The following is a 24,511-nucleotide window of genomic DNA, read 5'->3' as shown; positions in this document are numbered from 1 at the left end:
TCCTGTTAGGGTTGATTTTCTACTTTTATTCCATTGTGATCTGAAAAGATACATGGTATAATTTCTATTTTTTAAAATTGTTTGGGGCCGGGCGCGGTGGCTCACGCCTGTAATCCTAGCTCTTGGGAGGCCGAGGCGGGCGGATTGCTCGAGGTCAGGAGTTCGAAACCAGCCTAAGCAAGAGCGAGACCCCGTCTCTACTATAAATAGAAAGAAATTAATTGGCCAACTAATATATCTAAAATTAGCCGGGCATGGTGGTGCATGCCTGTAGTCCCAGCTACTCGGGAGGCTGAGGCAGAAGGATTACTTGAGCCCAGGAGTTTGAGGTTGCTGTGAGCTAGGCTGATGCCACGGCACTCACTAAGCCTGGACAACAAGTGAGACCCTGTCTCCAAAAAAAAAAAAAAAAAGAAAAAAAAAATTGTTTGGGACATGCTTTGTGTCCTAGGATATGGTCAATCTTAGAGAATGACCCATGAGCTGATGAAAAGAATGTATATTTAGTGGTTTGGGGGTAGAATGTCCTGTAAATGTCAGTCAGGCCCATTTGTTCTAGAGTTCCGCTTAAGTCCATTATTTCTTTGTTGATTTTTTGTTTGGAGGATCTGTCCTGTGCTGTCAGTGGGGTGTTAAAGTTTCCGACTGTTATGGTGTTGTTGTTTATCCATTTGTTTAGATCAAATAGAGTTTGCTTTATGAATCTGGGTGCACCAGGGTTGGGTGCATATATATTTAGAATTATGTCGTCTTTTTGAACCATTATATAGTGACCTTTTATTACTTTTGTTGATTTAAAAACGAAGTTATCTGGCCGGGTGTGGTGGCTCACGCCTGTAATCCTAGCACTCTGGAAGGCCAAGGCAAGCAGATTGCTCGAGGTCAGGAGTTCGAAACCAGCCTGAGCAAGACCCCGTCTCTACTAAAAATAGAAATAAATTAATTGCCCAACTAAAAATATATATATAAAAAATTAGCTGGGCATAGTGGCACATGCCTATAATCCCAGCTATTCAGGAGGCTGAGGCAGGAGGATCGCTTGAGCCCAGGAGATTGAGGTTGTTGTGAACTAGGCTGATGCCATGGCACTCACTCTAGCCTGGGCAACAAAGTGAGACTCTGTCTCAAAAAAACACAAACATTCCTATGAAAGGGTGACTCAAAAAAAAAAAAAAAAAAACACAAACAAACAAACAAACAAAAAAACTGTTATCGGTAATTAGCACGGCTACGCCAGCTTTCTTTTGACTTCCGTTTGCTTGAAATACTGTTCTCCACCCCTTTACCTTTAGTCTATATGCATCCTTGCAGGTTAGATGTATTTTCTGAAGGCAGCAGACACTTGGCTTGTATTTTTTTATCCATTTGGCCAGCCTATGTCTCTTGAGTGGGGAGGTCAAGCCATTCACATTTATTGAGATAACTGATAGGTGGGGCATATTTCTGTTCATTATGTTGGGTTGAACTTTGTTGCTTTGTTTTCTTTCTTGAGCCATTGTAGTTTCTGGGTTTTGATCTTTAGCTTTTGAGTAGATTTACATTCGTGAGTGTTTTTTGTGCTGATCCATGGGTAACACTGTTTTGAGTACTTCTTGAAGAGCTGGTCTTGTCTTGGTGAATTCCCTCAGTCTTTGCTTATCTGAGAATGTCTTGGTTTCTTCTCTGTATACAAAACTTAGTTTTGCAGGGAATACGATTCTAGGCTGGGCATTATTCTGTTTCAGAAGAGTGAGAATGGGGCCCCAGTCTCTCCTTGCTTGTAAAGTTTCAGTAGAGAAGTCTGGCGTTATTCGGATTGGCTTTCCTTAGTATGTAACTTGCTTCTTTCGTCTTATAGCTCATAGAAGGGCCTCTTTAATTGATATTTTGGTCAGTCTGATGACTGTATATCATGATGTCTTCCTGTTTGCATTGACTCTCCCAGGGGTCCTCTGAGCTTCTTGAGTTTGTATATTAAGATTTTTACCAAGGCCTGGGAAATTTTCCTCTATTATATCTTCAAATAGCTTATCCAACCCTTGAGTGTTTTCTTCTTCCCCTTGGGGTAACCTATAACCCTCACATTAGGTTTCATCACATAATCCCACATCTCTTGTAGGCTTTGCTCTTTTCTCTTGTTTCTCTGCTCTGTCTCGGTGACTGATTTATTTAATTGAAAGGTGTTATCTTCAATCTCTGAGATTCTTTCTTCTGTTTGATTTACCCTGTTTTTGAGGCTTTCCACTGTGTTTTGTAGTTCCATGAATTGATTCTTCATTTCCAGGAGTTCGGTTAGACTTTTCTTCATTGTTTCAATTTCTTTAGTGAATTTTTGTTCTAGGTCCTGGAGTCTTTTTGTGTTTTCTTTGTGTTGATTATCCAGTTTTTCTTGGAACTGGTTGAATTTTCTTACAATCCACGCTCAAAATTCTTCTTCTGTCATTTTATTGGTCTGATTTCGATTGGTGTCCATTTCTAAGGGGCTGGTGTTCCTCTTTTAGGGTGTGCTTTCTGTTTGAGTTTTCATATTTCCAGAGTTCCTTCACTGATTTCTTCCCATCTGGATCAGTTGTTGCTTCTTTCCTTTAGGTTTTCATTTGGGTAATGACACACCCTGTTTAGTCTGTGAGCCTGTAGGTGGTGTTTGTGGGTGAGATTCGACCACACCCTGTATGAGTCATTAGGTGCTATTAAAAGGGTGTGCAGAATGTCCTCCCTGTCAGTAGGTGGCGCTTGCTCGGAGGAGCAGGCTATGCTGTTCTTGTGTCCTGTAACCTGCTCTTCTTCCACTGGAGAGGCCTCAGATGGTGGGTGGGGCCCTGGGACTTCCAGGTGTGTCCTTTTCTCCCCCTCAGTGAGGACTGGTCTAGGAGAGAGACTGGGCAGAGCTGGGTTGGGTAAGCCTGCCCTCAGGCACCACAAATGCTGTTAGCAGGGGTGAAAGTTCTGTTCTCTGCTTCAGGGAAAAGCTGTCAGGGAGGGGCTGGAATGGCCCGGCTCTGTCAGAAAGTCTGCATGTGGGTTGAGGCCATCTGAGACCTGCAGTCTGGAGCGGGCCTCGCTCCTTTCTACCCTCCCCAACTCCGCGCTACTCCTGAGCCTCTGCCAGCAGGCCAGACCTCACACCACCGGGCCTTCCCTGGCTGTGATGCCCGCCAGGAGGTTCCCCATGCGGGGTCGCTGCCTGGGCTGGGCGCACGGCTCCCCTTTAGGAGAAGCGTTGCCCTCAAGGACGCTGATCTACCCTTAAAGGCTCACACACCTCAGTAGGCTGTTCAGGAATATCCCTTCTATGCCCCAGGCAGTGCAAGACCTGGGTGCACGGGATCTGGTCTGCAGGTCTGGCCTCTGGGCCCCAGAATTTAATCCCTGACCCCACCAGGCAGAGGAGTGCCAGTCTCAGTTCACCCACAGGAGCCCAAGCTGGGTCGATGTCTTTCAACCTCAGGGTCTGCCCCGTTCTCTGGAGTCACTGGGCCAGCAGCACCTGGGAGGGCTGGCGGATAGGGAGCTCACAGTCTGAGTATCCTTCAGTCAGCTGGAGGGCCCCAAAAGGGAAGGTCCCGTTCCCTGGCAATGCCTCCGGCTGGTGGCTGTATTGTCTCTCTCGGCAGTCGCGGTTAGGGTCAGGAGAGGGGAGAATGGAGCAGTATGACATCTGCCGTGCAGCTCAGGTCTGTGTACACAGAGGTGCCCCGAGGGAGTTGGGAGCCTGGTGCCGCCTTACCGCTCACTGGCAGTGGTCGTCTCTGGCCTGGTGTTCACAGGTCTCTCCTCCCACTGGGGAGTCCACCAGCAGTCTGAGATGCAAGGGAGGGGAAAGTTAACCTCTCCACCTACCCTTGCTGCTGGTCTCTAAGCTTCTTGGGAGGTCTCTGCTTCCAGTTCTCCTCCGCAACCTCCTCCCATGGTGTCTCCCATACCCTTCCTTCCGCCCTTTGGCCAATGTATGCTCTTCTGCTTGTTTCTTTCTTCTAATTTCTTCTAGAAACTGTCTTTTTTGCGGAGACACTCTGTCTGGTGGTGTTTCTTTTCGGCCATCTTGCTCCGCCCCTCTTTTTTTTTTTTTTTTTTTTTTTTTTTTGAGAGGGGTCTCACTCTGTCGCCCAGGCTAGAGTGCTGTGGCATCAGCCTGGCTCACAGCAGCCTCCAACTCCTGGGCTCAAGCAATCCTACTGCCTCAGCCTCCTGAGTAGCTGGGACTACAGGGATGCACCACCATGCCCAGCTAGTTTTCTATATATGTTTTTAGTTGGCCAATTATTTTTTTCTATTTTTTAGTAGAGACAGAGTCTTGCTCAAGCTGGTATCGAAGTCCTGATCTTGAGCGATCCTCCCACCTCAGCCTTACAGAGTGCTAGGATTACAGGCATGAGCCACTGCACTCGGCCTTAAAGTGATATTTTAAAAAATATAAATTTTACTGTATTTTAATCAAGCATACTATCTTTGGAAGGTGATGCCTAAAAATCTCCATTATTTTGAACACAGAAAAATGTGTTTCTTATAAGCCTGCAACTGTGTTTTGGTAATATGGTACCATTCTTCTGTTGAAACTCAAAATAATCCAAATTTTAAAACTGAATACCAAACTGTTCATGTTATAATTCATCAATTCTTACAGCTTTATCCATTTCAGTCTTACTTGTAAATCCTTGGTGTTGGAATTCTTGCTTTCTTTTATCCCTAAAACAACAGAAAAGATCACCATTTTCTGTGATTGGGGTTTCAGTGGACATGTTTATATAATCTGCAGATTTTCTTGTATAAAGGTCACAGAGTACTCTGCTCAAAGCTAACCCTAATGATAAGCAGTTTGGTTCTACAGCTCATGTGTCTGAAGACCTTTGTGTCTATTCTCAAGAATATGCAGCTACCATTTCTCTTTAATTCCAACTTCTCTAGGCACCATGACTTTTCAGGAAAGTTATTTCCTACTTTAGTTGTTTGTTTTTTTTTGTTTTGTTTTTTGAGACAGAGTCTCACTTCGTTGCCCAGGCTAGAGTAAGTGCCGTGGCGTCAGCCTGGCTCACAGCAACCTCAAACTCCTGGGCTCAGGCGATCCTCCTGCCTCAGCCTCCCGAGTAGCTAGGACTACAGGCATGCTCCACCATGCCTGACTAATTTTGTCTATATAAGTTGGCCGATTAATTTCTTTCTACTTATAGTAGAGACAGGGTCTTGCTCTTGCTCAGGCTGGTTTCGAACTCCTGACCTTGAGTGATCCTCCCACCTCAGCCTCCCAGAGTGCTAGGATTACAGGCGTGAGCCACTGTGCCTGGCCTAGCATATATCTTTCTAGTGTGTTTTTTTTCCTCTCTAGCATTGATCTGTCTGATTTAAGAATACACACATAAAACAACAGTAGCCCTCAAAAACTTCTTTTCATGGCATACTTAATGAAAAATAGATATAGATTTTCTGTATCTGTAACTGGAAAATGATATTAATGGTTTCTAGATTTATAACCTTATATGGATTTATCTTTGTCTGATCCTGAGAAGATGTAGGCCTTCTCACAGAGTGAAAATCAGGTCTAGGAAAAGAGAGTGCTACATAGGCACTTCCCCAAATGTGCCTACATCCTCACCAAGGATGAAGTAGTTTACCAGACTAGGAGTTGATAGAAAGATACTCAAGATATAATTGGTGGTTTATTTCAAACCACTGTAGTGAATGTTGTTAGCTGCATTATTGAATGACATAAGCCTCATAATGTGACATTGAGGAAATTACTATATATTACCAAATTTGGTACTATTTCTAGTTTTAAAAAGAAATCTGGCAGAGCTTTTTGCATTATTTTAATCACCAAATTTTACAAAACTGAGTCCTACTGTAATGATTATGTTTCATCTGAAGTGGCACGCGCAGTCGTCCCTTGGCAGACCCAAGGGATTGGTTCCAGGACCCCACCCCCACCCTGCACATACCAAAACCTATGCATACTGCAGTCCTGCAGTTGGCCCTTCGCAGCAGTACACATTTTGTATCTCACAAATATGGCATTTCCATCTGGATTTGGTTGGAAAAAATTCACATATATTAATACATGGACATGCACAATTCAAACTTGTGTTGATCAAGGGCCAAGTGTATTGTGATAAGGAATAGCATAAATAATAGAATCTAAATATCTGTATCTATAAAATTAGTTGGTTACCAGTTATACTAGTGTTACCTAAATAGGAACCTCAGGATTTTTCAGATATGCCTGCAACCTACCCACTTCCTTTCCATTTCTCTCAGTAACTTCCTTTTATTGCTTTTGGGTAACATCAGTATAGTCAAGTATTAAAAATTGAAGAAAGAAGTAAATATAGCTAATAAAGGATGGGTATAAATGTGGTAACGTTTAATTGAATAGGACTGCGGAAGTCTGAATAATAGAAAGTGACTATGTTTATCCTTAAAATTTGTTGTTGGTATAAAAACTTTCTAAAGGGAAGAAAAGAAATGACAAATTTATTTGTTTATTTCCACAGTATTCAAAGAGTTACTTGGTAGGACTGAACAAGAGAAATCTGGTGTTCCTCATATTCCCAAAATTGCTGAAAAAAAAAGTAATCGCCATTCTATCCAGGATGTACCAGCAGATATTGAACAAACATCACAGGAGAAAGGAAATAAGAAAGTTAAAGCAAATACTGTTTCAGGTGGAAGAAACAAAATCAGGAAAATTTTGGATAAAACACGATTTAGTATCTTGCCTCCAAAACTATTTAGGTAGGTAATGCCAATCTCAATCATGTAGGAATTTTCATATTGACTGTAAAGTTTTTATTGTGGGGGAGGGAAGTTTGGGTCACTTGCTTTTTTATACGACCTGATATAACATTTTCTAGCAATACATGAATAAAGAATGAATTCTGAGTATCTCCCCATCAATTTCATGAAATTACCACTGTTAGATTATGTCATCTTCCGTTAGCATTATTTTGAATTTTGGAAAAGACCATCAGTTTTATTTTATGAAATCTCTTTTTGTCTATTTTCAGTACAATTTCAGTCCCCTGATCTGCAAATTTGGACACATCTTAAATCTTGGGAATATATTCATTGCTACCAGTTTTTTGTTTGTTTTTTTTTTTTTTGGTTTTTTAAAATCATCTTTCCCTTGTGGCACTATTTATTTAAAATCTATAGGTGAACTTTTTAATCAAATCTATTTTCTATTTCCAAAATGGGATATCAGCAAAACTGAGTAATACTTGAAGATTTTAAATGTAAATTGAGGTCTGTATAATACTGGTGGAATCATCCACTTAAGCGGCACAGTTGGGGATGACTCTAATATATATCTGTGTATATTTTACATTATCAGCTTCCTGAAGCAGTTACAAAAGTACTAATCAAATACAGTACAATACGTAGCGCATAATAGGTACTCAGTATTTATTGAATAAGTTAAAACAATGGGGCAGGCATGGTGGCTCATGCCTGTTATCCTAGGCAGGAGTATTGTTTGAGGCCAGAAGTTTCAGACCAGCCTGAGCACGAGAGAGACCATGTCTTTATAAAAAATAGAAAAATTAGCTGGGCATGGTGGTGCACACCTGTAGTCCCAGCTACTCAGGAGGCTTAAGCAGGAGGATGCCTTGAGCCCAGGAATTTGAGTTTGCAGTGGGCCATGATGATGCCACTGGACTCTAGCCCGAATAACAGAGCGTGAGACCCTTTCCTAAATAAATAAATAAGAATGAATTAATCAGCGGAAGAAGTAAAGCATATTAAAACACATTCGAAGAAAATATTTATTTGGGTCCTGATAAGTTCCTGGCACTGTGCCAGGTGATAGAGAGATGGAAAGAGATATTCCTTACCTCTAAGGAATTCATATCAGGAGCCCTTATTTTTCACACATTATGTGCTAAAGCTCAGTGTCCAGAGACAGAAAGATGAATAGGAATTTCTTGTCCTCCAAGAGTAAATAATCTAAAAGAGAAAGCAGGCATACTGCAAAGTTCTTACATTACAGGATGACAACTGGTATGTGCAGAGACAGGAACAAATGTGTTAGGTTTCAGTAGACTGTGTGTTTGTGTGTTTGCACCTAGAGAGGAAGTGAGAGAGAGAGTGGTAAGTTACAAAGATACAGACTTCATCATGATAGGGAGCCATGAGAAGCCATGTGATCTGATAGGATTTGTTCTTCAAGGAGGACTTCTCTGATGGCTACATCAGTGCTTTGGGCTTGTGGGTGCAGCACAATGTAGTAGGGAAAGCAGGGAGACCATTTAGAAGGCAACTTAGAATTCAGTTAAGTGTCAGTTCACATCTTTAAAGATAGCTATTTTAAAATAATTTTTCATTAGTTAAAAATATCAAAGATTTCCTGATCAGAAAATGCTCTTCTTCTTGAGTTTTTATTTCCGGTCAGGAAAACACACATTTGCTCTTCTTTTAATTTGAGACTCCTAGAGGATTGAAACATCCTGAGCTTTGTTCTTAATCTCAGGGATTCATAGAAAGTTCATTACTCATTCCTGTTTGAGTTGACTCCTTTCCTTGAGGTGAGTGGTTTATAAAAATCATAACTTTGAAATCTCTAAGTTTTTTAATTCTGAGCACACTGTAGCAAACACTGTAGGAGATGGCTTGTTCTCACAAATGAGAACTGAGTGAGAATGTTAGGGGGCGTGGCCACACTGAGGCTGGGACAGTTTAGGGTGACCAGAACTGTGGCAAAGGAAGAAAACAGAGGGACCAGAAGGCAGAAAAGAGTTCACAGAGGAGAGTTCTTTAGGAGGGATTGCCCTGAGTTCCACTTCCAGAAACTCCAAAGGGTTGGTTCTGAAATACATGTATCTCCTTTAACTGGTTCTCATTTTGACAGTGGCACAGGTATATGACATGTGTCATCTAAAACCAGAGAACATTGTAATTGCAACTAACTCCAGCTTGTTAGTGTCACATTGCAGCCAGCACACTCAAGTTCCAGGCAACCGAATCAATATCTCATTTCCACATTATCTTTTGGGGAATGAGAGTCAGTTACTGTACTTGGATTCTATCTTTGGTTACAGCAGGAGGTGTAGAAATTGAGGTCGCCAGGAACAGTCAGTTGAGTATTCTCAAATATTATTACTATATGTTGGTACCCCCAGTGCCACCCCACAAAAAAAGACCTAGTAAAAATAGTTTTACTTAAACTCAGAAGGGATTTTTTCATTTATAAGTCAGCGAGCATTTATTGAGTCTCTTCCTTTGTGCCAACAGAAAAGCTGTTGGCTATGAATATCAACATGAATAGAATGCTATACTTCAAGAGTTCATGTTAATCTGGCTGTTTCTTCTAAACATATTTAAATGAAGTAAAATGCTAATTATTTCAGCCACATAAGTACCAAAAAAATAGATTATAGATTATTTTAGAAGGAGTCATAAAGGTTTGTGGAGCCTGTTTTGTGGGGAGAGCTGATTTGTCATTTTACCTATCAGACTGGCCACTTTGCATTTTTGAGAATGTATGTTTTATTTTTTGGCACTTAAGCATGTGAACTGAATTCAGTCAATTTTGCTACACAAAAGTATATGTGCCTTCATATAAAAAGAGCACTTAAAAATCAATTAGGAAAAAAATCACTAAAATTTCAATAGAAAAATAGGGAACACGAATCAGATATTCTTTGTCAATACTGATCCAGGAAATATAGTTTAATACAGGATGCCATTTGTTTCATCAAAGATTGACAGAATAAGTCAGGGATAGAATTGATAACAGATAATAAGCTTAGACTGCTGTGGTAATATAAAATGATGAATCTTTTTGTAAAACATTTTGAAGCTTTTATTAAGAGCTTTAAAAATGGCCATATCCTTTGATTTAAAAATTCCATTTCTAATAATAATTAGATGAAGATTTATGTTTAGATGCTCTTAGTTGTATTATCTATAATCCGACAAAATTGGTAATATCCTAAATGTCCAACTACAAGCTGGTTAAATAAATTGCACTCTGCATCACAAAATGACTAGAAGATATCAAAACAGTGATTGCAGTTTTTGTAAGAAATGGTTTTATAGCTAAGTTTTCCTTTTCTTCCTTGCTTTTGTATTTCCGAAGTTTTTTGCTTTGAATATTTGTTATTTTTTAATTGAAAAGAAAATTTTAATGAGTTCAGTTCTGTAATTTCTGAGCATCTCCTATGTGCCAGAGCTTTGTGGAAGAGACACCAAGAATGGAAACTTGGTCTGTGCCTTTAGCGGCACTCACATGGGTTTAAAGGATGGATTATCATAGAAATACTGTAAGAAAGAATGTTTTCATCTGTGAGAGGAGGAAAGAAAGAATATAAGGAAGGAACAAATACTTGAGATAAGAAGAGACAATTCCAAAATCCCAAATCATGACAAAATTTTAAAACAAAAGAATGTTCCTGAAAATTAAAGTGAAAAAAAGTTATTGATTTGAATAACATCTGTAAATTAAGACAGCAGTGTGGTTTTTATTGACCTGAAAATACTTCACATTTCGGGAAATCGATTTCCTGTTTTTTAATCAGTCACCTTTCACTTACTTATTTTTTAAATCACAATTGCCTAAGTAACATATTATTGTATAACATTAGTACATTCCCAGAAGTAGACTACCCTGCTTGCTTAGCAGGAATTACTTTTTTTCTTTCCATTTCTTATCAGTATACTTTGTTTACTTGTAATATTGAGATTATTTTTCATTTGCATATCAATATTTATTTGGCCTTTATGGTTTCATATGAAACTAAGTACTTTTATTCTAAGTAAATTTAGGGTTCAGAAAATATTGAGAAATTTTTCAAAACTATCTTGTTTCTGTTATTGCATCACCTTCTCAGGAGACTGTTTTGGTAAGAAATGACATAATTATTTGCCAAATGGGGTTTCTTTGATTCAGCTTTCAAACAGCATGGATATTTTGCCAATTAAATACTGTTTCATTCATGTCATAGCATGGAGTGTACATGGCAGTGTGGTTTTCATTTATATACCTCAACCTTAATTACCATGAATTTGTAACCAGCTTTACATGATTATAGCTGTGTAGCGTTATATCCATTGATAATTAAAAAGCAGAAGTGGTGTTAGATAGCATCATTAAGAGATATATTAGGACTTTTATTCCAACTTGCTTTTCCTGATGCAGTAAATTCCCTTTAATAGAAAATTACAATTTTCTAACATTGTTAAAGTTGCTTGTATTTAATTAGTAGGACTGGCTAACCTCTTTAACAGTTTGATTCCTTGGATTGTTACCTGACCCTCTCTATCCAAAAACTGGCAAGTTTGTTTTTAAACAGAATTAAAGATGGTTGCTTTTTCAAAAAGAAAAGAAAACTTTTTTACATAATTTAAGTATCTGTGAAAGCCCTTCTCTCTTTTTCCCTCCTACCTAGCTTTAAAACATTTAGCTCAGATTTCTAGACATACAAACCTAATTAAAGGAGCCAATTTAGGTTAAATGCAATTTATTTCACAAATGTGATACTTCTTTTTCCTTATCTGTCACATTAGACTGCCGTCCCTCCCCAGGAAAGCATTTCCTGTGCCTGTAGTGCCTTTGCTTGTCCCACTCTGTTCCCCTCTGGTTTTCAATATAAATTGACTAAAATATTTCTTCTTTCTGGGTTTGTACTGTTCTCATTTTAATTTTGTTAAAAGTACTTAAGTCTCTTCTTAGAAATAGTGACCATATTTTCTTCTGTGCCAGAACATTCACCTACTTTACCTAATTTAATCCTTAAAGTAGTCCTGATTATAACAGTATTATTCACATTTATAGATGAGAAAACCAAGGTCCAGAAAGAAAAAGAAATTTGCCTTGAGGTCAAACAGCTAATAATCCAAGTCTGCCTGACATCAAAGCTTGCTCTTGAAACACTAATCTTTGCTTTCTTCCATGTCTTTATGCTTTTTCCTGATTCTTCAGCTCTTTCCCCCATGTCCTGGCCCTCTCTTCCTTGTCTGGCTATTAATAGTCCTTTATTTATTTTATAGTCCTGTAACTCTTCATCTTGCATAGTTTTCTAATCATCCTAAATCCTGTATTTTACTTATAATATATTCTACATGTATTCTTATTCATTTATAAGACTACCTTAATCATTTCCATTATAATAGGTAAGTATTCTGTGATACTTTTGTTTCTATGTGTAGGAAGTACTAGTCAGAATGCTGCATTGAATAAAATATAGATGGGAATTAATACTAACTGAAAGCATTGGTTTTAATGCAAGTTCAATCCTAAGAGAAAAATAGTATTGATATTGATGCTAATGGAAATCTTTTTTTCATTATTATTCTTTCTTTAAAAAAAGAAAGGACTGTTTTACTTTAAAACTAAGTTAGTATTTTAGGATACCTAAAACTTAAGTGACAGTTTTGTGTTTCTTTATTTTTATTTTTTCTCTGAGGTGGATTTGGAGTTGCCTATGTGACACTTCTAAGATATTTTAAAGGAAGAATATTTTGTTTGCTTAAATAGACTTGAGAGATCATACAAGAAATAATGTACCCCTAGAATAAACTTCAGAGGCTATAATTTTTGTTTTAATTCTGTTTTTGTTCTGGGCCTCCTTTTCCTTCTATGTTTAAAGACCTCTCTTACTTTGTTGCTTAAAGTTGGCCCTGTTGTTATCTACAACTTACCATATTTTTTTGTTTGGATTTAGACCCAACTCCATGCTTTGCCTAAAAAGTTGCCAAGATTTTCTGGAGAAAGGGAGAGAGAGAAATATAGAACACTTTGCTATGACGTGACTGTGTGTTGTGGGATGCATGCATTAGTGTCCAGTGAAGCTGGCAGATTTCAAGGACTCCCTAAACACTCAAGTTTACTTTCTCTACAAAACCAGTAGAAACTAAATACAACTATTTCATGACATAGTAGAATCACTTAGATGTATAAGTTAAATTTTGAGTGTAATTAACATTTTATTCCCATTTTTATTATTACAGTTGTCCTGTTGTAAAAAAATTCTGTAATATTTTAATTGTTTAAATAACCACCTTGACTTGGTTCTGTTATGCCTTAGTGCTTGGAGAATCGAAGTGTTTACTATTTAAGTATCCTCAAATACTTTAAAGTGATATATGACATTCTTTTGAAGTGATGGAGGCCTAAGCCAATCACAAGATGACAGCATTGTGGGAACGAGACACTGCAGGCACAGTCTGGCCATAATGCCGATTCCTGGGACACTTTCATCCAGCAGCCCTGACCTCCTGCAGCCCACCACCAGCATGCTGGATTTTTCCAATCCTTCAGGTAATTTTCGTATGTGATTTTATATGGCCATATTGGTACTAGATGATCAAATAGATGGTTGGGCCTTGTGCAGTGAATATTAGATTTGCCTGCAGCCTCTTCTCTCACCTGTAGATTATGACTTGGTACAAAAAGCTAAAGGGAAGATTATGTCTTTCTCTCTAAACTTGAATGGTACTTTTTCTAAAATGAAATAGAAGTACATAAAAAAGAGACTACTTCTGAGCACAAATTTAGGTATCCTTTGGTAATCTCAATCCAAACAGTGGGATGAAAGCAGAGACACTTCTTCTTAGCCAAGAAATATCTTATCCAGGGTATGGAAGAGAATAAGGCAGTTTATTTTAATCTACATGACCTAACTTATTTTCCTCTATAATATACAACAATGTGTTAGTAGTTTTCTAAAAACACTGATTTTCCCTCCAACACCTGAAGCTAAAGTTGTTGATTTGTCATGTACTATTATCATGGTATATTATAGCATCTTTTTCATTGTTTAGATTTGCAATGTGGAATATCAAGTTAATTTTTTGTATTTGTTCGTGCCAAGAGGCATCAATTATCAATTATATAATCTAAAAATTTCGTTTCAAGGAAGAAAACCTTTGACTTTGAAGAATCAATTATATATCCATCACTTGAAAGGATTTGAGATGGTTTTCGATAAAAGGCACTTAGAGTTAAAAACTGAAATATATGATTGGGTCCAAGGAAAGGTAGGAAAAAAACTTCTACAAAAATCGGCATAGTTCTGACTCAGCTTCAGTTTTGACTCTAGCAGCTGGTCTAAAAAGAAAGGAAACTCAGTTACGTTTATCTCAGTATTAGAAGGAAATGTAAATATAGTAGTAAAGCTTATGTTTATATAAAGTAAATTAACCCCAGGAAATAACATATTATAAAAACACAAGTTAGTGAAGGTCATTCTGCACATTGTTTCTTCCTTTTATTTTATTTGCCCCTTAACCACTAGAGCAATTACTAAACCAAATAATCTTTCTTGACACATCCCACTTTCCACATGGCTACTAGTGTTCTTTCTAGAACAAAGATTTTAATGAGTCATTACTTTACTTAGAAATGTCTAGTGCTTTCTGTATTAGTGAGAGTTCAGTGATGGGATATAAACCATTCTAGTTATTTGATCAGAAGTTAATATAAGCCTTGTTACCAAGGTATAAAAAAGTTAATTAACTATTTACCTGAAAGGGTAAAAAGAAAAGCAAGCACTAAGGCATCACAGAGGTAGGAAAACTGCAGACAGGATTTGGTTTTTGATACCTGCGAGAAATCCCACTACCAAGGTTGAAGGAGTATTGCTGGGATGAACCTCCTTTTTAGCTTCCTACACTGCCATTCTCCCCACTGTGACTTCATTCCTCTCTACTGAGTATGGAATGTACCTTCAGAGCTCTCTCTTTTGCCCTCGTTGTTTGCCGCCTCTGGTTCTCTCCCTGCATATCCAGTGAACTTTTTCTTATTTGTCAGTGCTGAACTCAAGTGTTATCTCATCTGGAAAGCCCACCTCCGTCTGCTACAGAGTCAGTCCCTCCTTTTTCAGAAGTTTCCAGCACATTTTCATGGTCTCCTTTATATTGTTTATTTTATGGCAGGATAGGGATTTGTCTGTCTGTCTGTGTGTGTTCTACTGTGGTACTTTTTATACTACATAGAAGATTCAAAAATAAAATGTTTTCACACTACCAAAGCACAAATTAAATGTGCATACTTTCATGACAAGTATTAGGGGCCGTGTGATTTGTGATGGCTGTATTTTTGCCATAGGCGTATGTCGGAAGTAGGGCTGAGGGAATAAGGGATAGGATTGTAGGGAGAGGAAAGAGGGAAGTAAGTTGGAGGTTTAGCTGGGGAAACAAAGGGAAAAGGTTTAAATTATTAAAATTTAGAAACTGTTAAGTCTCATAGTGCTGAAATTCAGACCTCTAAAAAGGTGCTTGCTGTTCAGCTTGATTGCATAATTCTGTCCTTGAAAATAAGTTTAAAAACCTGAAGATGCCTTTTAAATATCTATTTTGAAAAAGTATGATATACCCCAATCTATAACATGTGCTCATACCACTAATGTAAATGAACATGTGTATAATAGGTGTTTAACTTTTCAATTAATATTTTTAAAGCCCAAATGTGTAACTTTGTAAAAGGCCTTCTACATAGCGGCGGCATTATTTATATTTATATTGTAAAGGGATATTCATTACCAGTTCCAAATTTAGCTTCTTACATTGTATACAACAGCACAGAAATTTAAATGAGTTGTATGCATCACACATATATATTATAGTACATGTGTGAAGTGACATCAGCCAAGTTTGATTAATGTGTTTCAATCTTGAGTTTAGCTCTATTTATGCTGCATGTTTAAAGATACTAGATCAAAATGAAAGTGAGGGCAAAGCTAGAGAACTATTTAATAGTTTGTTTTTGATTGCTGACTTTTTTATGATTTTGCTTTATTTTTGCTGCCTACAGCTGTTGGTTTTTACTGTAAGTATCTTGAAGACTATAATATCCTATTGCTCATTTGTATGTATTATTTTGTTATTTTTTAAAAGTTGTATGATACAGAATTGAATGAAATAGGAAGCAAAACTTCTCTTTCCACTTACAAAGTAGCCAGTTTTAATTGGCATGTATCCTTTTAGTCATTTTTTTAATACATATGTTTTTATATTCATACAGAATCAGTATATATGTTATTCTATAACTTGTTGAAAATATTTTTGGAATTTTGGGCTGAATACAAGAGGAGGCCTAAAAGAATTTGGAGTGTGGCTAAAAGGAATTTGAAACTGAATTTTTTTTCTAAGTCTTCATATGGAACTTAGTATTACTCTTTTCATTAAACAGCATGCACCCGTATTTGATTTATTTAATATTGTAAACTTATGTCTGTCTGCATTGGAGGTCTTTCATTTTTACTATTTTTTAATTATAAAGGAACACAATTTTTTAAAAAAACAAACTGCAGAGAAAGGATAGAATATAAACTCTTTTTAAACTCAATTTACAATTGTCAATTTACTCATATATTCTTCCAGAAATTTCATTGCACATAAAATGTATGTACCATTCCCTTCACACCAAATGAGATGATGTACTTTTCTTTCACTTACCCATTTCACTTAACAATATACCTTTGAATATTTTTCTGTATCAGTATGTGTATTATTCTACCAAAATTTTTTAAACAGCTAGTAGAATTTATTTAACCAGTCCTCTCTAAGTAGACATTTGCAGTATTGCCTGCATCTCTATGTTCGTTTTATGTTGTGTTACTGTTATATTTTGAATTTTATAAAAAATTTTGTGGATATTTGTTTTCTTTCTCATTATGTAAATGCCTACAAAATATCTTGTATTTTGCCTGTTGGCCTATAAAGCTTAAAATACTATCTGGCTCTTTACAGAATAATTTTGCCAATCTTTGTGGCACTTTTCACTATGTGGATTGTCTTATTTACTTGATTGTCTTTCCTTGAACTGTCATTTACTCTTGAATAAAAGTAAATTCCCTGAGAGCAGAGATCTTATCTGTCTCACTTAACCACTATATTTTCATCACCTGGAATACTGTTAACACATAACGGACACTTATAAATATTTATTCCACAATTCTAAAGCAGAATGAAAAGGCAGTCTTTTGTTTAAGAGCATCTTAAATAACTAAAAGTTCTATTTTTAGTGTGAAGTCAGGATCAGTACATATATCCTTCAAGTATTCGTTTTTTTATTTTATTCATGCAATATTCCAGTTACTTCTCTAGAAATTTTGTCTCTTGGTTGACAGTCCAGATATCTGAGGTTCCTGTTCTTTAATTCATTTACCTATTATATCAGATTTCTAAAATGTGAAACATGAATCTTAAGACTAATATGCTGTGCTTCTCCAAGATCTTTTTAAATGCGTTTTGCCATTATAATAGGGACTGTATTTTTGTGTGCATTTTAGCTTCATGCCTGAAATTTAAAATCCTTTTTCCTTTTTGATTCAACTTTATTCTAACCTCATATTTACCGTCGATCTAATTAACATTTGAACATCTGCCACATACTGTGTCTTATGCTTGGCATGTGTGTTGTGTTTCCACCAGCAGCAAACATGTTTGTAAAGAGTATATATGTCACAGTTCTGAAATAGAAGAAGGTTTACGCTATCACTGGAATCAGTGCAGAGAAATTTTTTTGTCTGCTGCCTCTTGAAGAGTTTTCCAATTTGGCATTTGTTACCTTGGCAGATTCATCAGACCCTGGGTTAGGCGTTACCCTTTGGTATTCACTTACAGATCTGTTCTAGAGACACCCATATATGACGCCTAAATTCCTCTTCTGTGACTATATAACAGTTTGTCCTTCATGGGGGAAGCACATCACTTTAACTGAACATGACTTTTTAACACTGTTCAGCAAGATATACAATGATGTGTTACTTCCCAGATGTTACAATACATTGGCAACAAGGGAAGAGAACATGAAATGTGTGCAAATTTCCACCCTGAATTTGTGAATGAATTTCTCTGAAGAAAGTAGTAAAAAGAATCAGAACATCTCCCCATTCCCACAAGGTGGACCACCAGTACCACTGGCTGAGGTTCAGGCCCAGAGATCTAGTAAACACATTTAATTCTGGACCCCAGGTCAACTGAGATGTATTTTCACAAAGAGAGTAGCAACAGTACAGATAATGCCAATGTATTGTTTGATTTTTTTGAAATATAGTTAAAACAGATAGTGAAACCCTTTTGTCCAGTGTCTTTCTCTTGGCAAAGCAACATCTCCATCTGCTTACAGTAATTTTCCACCATAGGATGGAGAAGCATCTCTGATTATGGTAGATCATAAAAGAGTCTCACCTTAAGCCTTGCAGGTGTAGAACCTGGATGATGTCAGCAGCACACTAAGTATTGACTCATGGGAAAGAAATCTGAACAAGAGTCATTTGATGGCTCAGATCTTTGAATATGTCAAGGAAAAACAGTTTGGTGCATCCATCTTACAAAAGGAGCCTGTAACTTGACAGTGGACCCAGAACATTCAACATCTGTTGGCTAAGACTCCTTTTCCCTGGAATTATATTCATGTATAGATTCAGCTGAATCTTCCAGTCCTGGGAGGCAATCTTTTTCTGTGTCCTCATTCTCAGGGGGGTAGCTTATTCTATGAAATTATATCCTGCTATATGTATTCCATTTCTCTCTTCTTGCCTTTAGCCAGGAATGTACCTTAGGAGGTTTTGAGACAAATTTGTAATTGGTTTTTTTCTCAGAAATTAACAGTGTATATAATGCTGAGAAGGTAACGCTGGGCAAACAGTATACAATTATTTGAGCCACCAAAATCTCTCTAACCCACCACCACTGCATTCATCACGCATGCGCGCGCACACACACACACACACACACACACACACACACACACACACTCTAGTACCTATTCCTGATTTTTTTAAAAAAAGAGAAATCTTGCGACTGTGATTTATTATTATAAGGAAAAATTTAGCATTTGTTCATGCTATTAAATCACTTCTCAATTACATTTAATTACATTAAAAATTAGCCCACTTATTACAGGGAACACTGTTCTGGAAGTTTTAGCCAGTGCTATATATGAAGAGAAAAATAAAATAGAGCAAGAAGCAAAAAATATAATTATTTGCATATGCATATCATATGAACATTATCCTGAGTTAGAATTTGTCTACTACTACCTGAAATCAAAAGGGCAGAAATTGAGAGATTTCACCAGACAAACACTTAAAATTTTCCTGTGTTAAAAATAAAATAGAGGCTGGCATGGTGGCTCACACCTGTAATTCTAGCACTTTGGGAAGCCAGGGTGAGGAGATTGCTTGAACCTGGGAGTTCAAGACCAGCCTGAGCACCATAGTGAGAACCTGTCTTGACAAAAAATATAAATATTAGCTGATCATGGTGACATACACCTGTGGTCCCAGCAGCTACTCCAGGAGGCTGAGGTATGAGGATCACTTGATCCCAGGAGTTCAAGGCTGCAGTGAGCTATGATGATGCCACTGCACTCCAGCCTGGGGGAGCAAGGGAAGGAACGGAGGGAGGGGAGAGGACTAGGGAAATGTTTGCCACTTTATAGTAGACTAAATGTTGGTATCCAGTATACTACAGTAGAAAAATGCATAAAGGATATCAAAAGGTATTTTTTTTTTTTTTTTTTTTTTTTTTGAGACAGAGTCTCGCTTTGTTGCCCAGGCTAGAGTGAGTGCCGTGGCGTCAGCCTAGCTCACAGCAACCTCAAACTCCTGGGCTCAAGTGATCCTTCTGCCTCAGCCTCCCGGGTAGCTGGGACTACAGGCATGCGCCACCATGCCCAGCTAATTTTTATATATATATATATCAGTTGGCCAATTAATTTCTTCCTATTTATAGTAGAGACGGGGTCTCGCTCTTGCTCAGGCTGGTTTTGAACTCCTGACCTTGAGCAATCCGCCCGCCTCGGCCTCCCAAGAGCTAGGATTACAGGCGTGAGCCACAGCGCCCGGCCCAAAAGGTATTTTTGATAGGAAATACTAAATGTTTATAAACCAGTATCTGTTACTAAATCTCACCAGTAACCAAAGAAATGTAATAGAGGAAAAGATGAGGGTTTTTGGAATAGGAAAACAAAACAAAACATTAATGAACAGTTTTGATAAGAATGTAACCAAATTGGCTCTCTTATGCTCTAGGATTATAAAATATATAACCTTTCTGGAGAGCAGTTTGGCGTATTTTGGTATATTTCAAAATCCTGAAAATATGCATGCCTTCTAACTCGGCAATTCTCGTGTTGAGGGCATAATCAGGTTGCCTGCAAAGGCTTGGACAGGGTTTAGGGGTGGGGGTGGTGAGAGTCTATATCATGATGTCATTTATAATAACAGAAAATGGTAACCAATCTAAATGTCGGTCATATTAGAAGTTTGGATAATTGAAATAAATATGGAGTATGATGCCTTCATTAAAAATACTTTTATATAAGAATATTTAATGACTTAAAAATGTTTGTAAGATATTAAATGAAAAAAATTATGGCTTCTAAATCATAAGTATATAGTATGGTCCCAATTTTTATCTTTGGGTTTTTGTGTCAACATATATTAGTCTGAAAAAAATAGATATATTTATCAATAAATACAACTGTGATTTCTGTTAATATTTTGAAATATAAATGTATATTTCATTGTTTAGAGTGATTATTATGTTACAAATTGCTTTTTGAAGAGTTTAAAAATAATTTGCTTGAAAATAACAAGGCACATCTTTGTATTTATATAGATATTCCTGATCAAGTAATAAGAGTTTTCAAAGCAGATCAGCAAAGTTGCTACATTATCATCAGTAAAGACACTACAGCTAAAGAAGTAGTTTGTCATGCTGTTCATGAATTTGGTTTGACTGGTGCATCCGACACATACTCTCTCTGTGAAGTTTCTGTTACTCCTGAAGGTGTCATAAAACAGAGAAGACTTCCGGATCAATTCTCCAAATTAGCTGATAGAATTCAACTCAATGGAAGGTGAATAAGTTTGTTAGTGAATGTCCTTTTTTTGTACGTGTGCTTGTCAAGATTCCCTGTTAAAACATATTTTAAGTAGAAACATGTTTTAGTGCCATGGACTTCTCTCTTAAGATTAAAGTAGGATTTCTCTTTTTTCCAAGTTTTTCTTGTCTCCTTAATTACATAAATAGAAGAATCTTAAGGTGCTAGCATTCATAATGGCTACCCCAAAGTGGAAAAATGAAAACATAGCTTGCTAAAAATATTAGGTCATTAAATATGGAATGTCTGAGTTTAAATCAAAAGTGTAGTTTATTGTATCTCAAACAAGAAGCAATGCAATTAATCAAAGTATGCACCTAAACTATAAACACAGTTCTGCCATCTTAACAGTAGCTTGTTTATGCCAGCAGTGAAAAAGCCTGGAGAGCGAGTGGTGATGAAATCACGGAAGGTGTTTTCCACAGCTTGTTGAGAATTGAATATTTTTTCTTGCAAGATGAGGTCCAAAGCCTGGAAGAAGTGGTAGTCAGTTGGTGCAAGGTCTGATAAATACAGTGGATGACAGAGAGTTTCCAAGTCGAGTCTCTGTATTTTGAGGAGTGTTGTTTATGTAACGTGGTCGAGCATTGTCTTGCAAGAGGATTGGCCTGTCTCTATCGACCAATCTCAGCTGCTCAGTCACAAGCATCTTTATCATTTCATCCAGGTGGTTGCAGTAAACATCCACTGTAATTGACTGATCAGGTTTCATGAAGCTGTGGTGAATAGCAGCAGCACTGGACCAAACAGACACCATTAGTTTTTTTTGATGAATATTTGGTTTCAGGCTGTCATCTATTTCCAGCCTTTGTGCCAGATAATTGTGATTGTCTAAAAGAATCCATTTTTCATCACATATGACAGTATGGTGTAGAAATGTTCCACTTTTATGTCATGAAAGCTAAGGCATGCTTTGAGATGATTTGTCTCCTGAACATGTTTAATTCATGTGGAACCCATCTATCCAGCTTGTTTACCTTGCCCATTTGTTTCAAATGGTCCAATATTGTTGGAATAGTGACATCAAACCTTGCTGCTAATTCATGAGTAGGTCGAAATGGATTCACTTCCACTACAGCTCTCAGCTCATCATTATCCACCTTGGTCTCAAGTTGCCCATGTGGCTCATTTTCAAGATTAAAATCACCAGAATGGTGATTTTATGCATAGTAAGTACATCAAACCATCAACATACTATGTGTTCATTAGCCATGTCCTTCCCAAACACTTGGTTGATATTTCAAGCTGTCTGCACTGCATTGGTTCCACAATTAAACACATACTCAAAAATAACATGCCTTTTTTGACCCATCCATGGTTTCACAAAAATTGCTCAAAAATAATTGAAAGATAATCGCAAGCCAAACGGTACATTTGAAAGAGTGAGGATGTACCTTCACAATAAAAATAAAACAAGAAGTGTCAATGTGACATGTCAGAGATATCAACTGTCAAACTTAGTACTTAAGGAAATCTGACATTTCATACTTACTAACCTAGTGTTTTGGCACTTCTGGTAAAGTAAGGTCTTAGAACCACTGATGTACTCTAATTCCTGTTTTTTACAGAGAGGGAAACTGATACAAATCTTCCTATGTATCTGAGTGTGTATATGTATTAATTTTTAAATTTGTTTTTAATATGACAAGTATGTATTTTGGGCAAAAGAAGTCATGATTTTCATAATTCTTTTTCTAAGTAGTTTTGCTTCTATGACTGTGCGTGAAAATTTTAAAAATTTTTAAATTGCTCTGAAAATTATTTGGTAAACTAGAAGGTTGTTTCAGTAGTACATTTGTTTCTTACTCTGGTAGTTTTCTCTGAAGTAATCTTTTTAGTGACCCAGTTTTACATGTAGAACAGGATCCTTGGAAACCTTAAAATGACTGCCCATCATGGGTGCTGTGAGGAGAGAATGAGCTAACCCTGCTTTGCTGGCTGTACACAGTGGTTCAGAGCAGAGATCCTGGAGCCAGATGTCGCACGTTCAAATCCCAGCTCTGTGTGACCTTGGGCAAGTTATGTAGTCTCTCTGTGCCTAAATTTCATCATGAGGATCATGAGGATGATAATAATAGAATCTACCTCATAGGAATGTTGTAAGGATTAAATGATTTAATAAACAATACCTGTGGCCTTAAGGTGAAATGTAGCCTTCTAGGTCCTTAAGTGTGGCCTTTTGCCTGAATCCAAATTTTGCAGAACAAATCCTTTTGTTTTTTTTTTTTTTTTTGAGACAGAGTCTCGCTTTGTTGCCCAGGCTAGAGTGAGTGCCGTGGTGTCAGCCTAGCTCACAGCAACCTCAAACTCCTGGGCTCGAGTGATCCTTCTGCCTCAGCCTCCCGAGTAGCTGGGACTACAGGCATGCGCCACCATGCCCGGCTAATTTTTTATATATATATCAGTTGGCCAATTAATTTCTTTCTATTTATAGTAGAGACGGGGTCTCGCTCTTGCTCAGGCTGGTTTTGAACTCCTGACCTTGAGCAATCCGCCCGCCTCGGCCTCCCAAGAGCTAGGATTACAGGCGTGAGCCACAGCGCCCGGCCTAAATCCTTTTGTTTTTTAAAAGGGGTGCAGCAGAGAAAGATGAAGCTTTTCTTGCCTGCTTTGTTTCTTAAAAAAGAAAAATCTTGAAATCAGAAGGCCACAGGTTCCCCACCCCCTGCATGAGCACCCTTACTTGCAGCGTTGTCTAAGGCATGTGAACAGTATAAAGGCAGAGAAAAAAGAGATAGTTTCTGGATGGTAAAAAGTAAATGAATACAAAATTAGTCCTAAGTCAAGTTGTATTATGAGAAAAGAATAAAGTAAAAGCATGTAATATATATGTTATCTCTTTTCCCTAGTAACATCCATGTATAAGATATTTCCAGCTGTAAATACTGTAGGCCTCTTAGCATTTAAGTGCCATAGAATTGTTGATCTGAAGAGAAAAAAAGGAAGCTGTAGGTCTTTTGTATGGTTGCTGATCCATGCCACTTGCTGGAAAGAGGTTTTGTATGTGACAAGGGAGAAACCATTAGTGGAAGAGTTTCCCCTCCTTTATGGATTTTATTCTTTTTTGCTTCACTTGGAGATTGCAAAAAAGGCAGTAAGTGCAGAATTTAAACAAGTATTTATTATTGCCTTAATCAGAATTCATATTGTACATAAACAAATATTTTTGTAGTAGGAACTATGTATTAGATACTACTCTAGGTGCTGGCATTGCCCTCATAAAGCTTTTTATTCTCAAGAATATTCATACCAGGCGCAGTGGCTCACGCCTGTAATCCTAGCTCTCTGGGAGGCCAGAGGCGGGCAGATTGCTCGAGGTCAGGAGTTCGAAACTAGCCTGAACAAGAGCGAGACCCCGTCTCTACTATAAATAGAAAGAAATTAATTGGCCAACTAATATATATAGAAAAAATTAGTCAGGCATGGTGGTGCATGCCTGTAGTCCCAGCTACTCGGGAGGCTGAGGCAGGAGGATTGCTTGAGCCTAGGAGTTGGAGGTTGCTGTGAGCGAGTCTGACGCCACGGCACTCACTCTAGCCTAGGCAACAAAGCGAGACTCTGTCTTTAAAAAAAAAAAAGAATATTCCTACGTGATTGTTCACAAATGGTGAGTTGTTTCATGAAATGATTAAGTTCATAGCATAATCAACATTATTTATACTCTTTAAAATAATAGATGTCAAATGACAATAGGACAACATCTCAAAAGTC

General features: G+C 37.6%; 1 protein-coding gene across 13 annotated transcripts in view; it reads left to right on the top strand.

The window, feature by feature from the left end:
• Nucleotides 1-24,511, top strand: part of RAPGEF6 (Rap guanine nucleotide exchange factor 6) — a 198,596-nt gene that overhangs the window by 134,822 nt on the left and 39,263 nt on the right. For 9 of the 13 annotated variants that reach the window (XM_012762091.2, XM_075995989.1, XM_012762092.2 and 6 more), the window contains 4 exons: nt 6,465-6,705; nt 13,068-13,225; nt 15,719-15,733; nt 20,536-20,776. In XM_012762091.2, the coding sequence (XP_012617545.1) occupies nt 6,465-6,705; nt 13,068-13,225; nt 15,719-15,733; nt 20,536-20,776 (655 nt within the window). The remainder of the gene's footprint in view (nt 1-6,464; nt 6,706-13,067; nt 13,226-15,718; nt 15,734-20,535; nt 20,777-24,511) is intronic. The other 4 variants (XM_012762090.2, XM_012762096.2, XM_012762088.2 and 1 more) reach the window with 1 other exon arrangement.

The sequence above is a fragment of the Microcebus murinus genome, chromosome 21, assembly GCF_040939455.1.
Source record: "Microcebus murinus isolate Inina chromosome 21, M.murinus_Inina_mat1.0, whole genome shotgun sequence".
Lineage (NCBI taxonomy): Eukaryota > Metazoa > Chordata > Mammalia > Primates > Cheirogaleidae > Microcebus > Microcebus murinus.
This window is presented reverse-complemented; position numbering and strand designations above follow the sequence as displayed.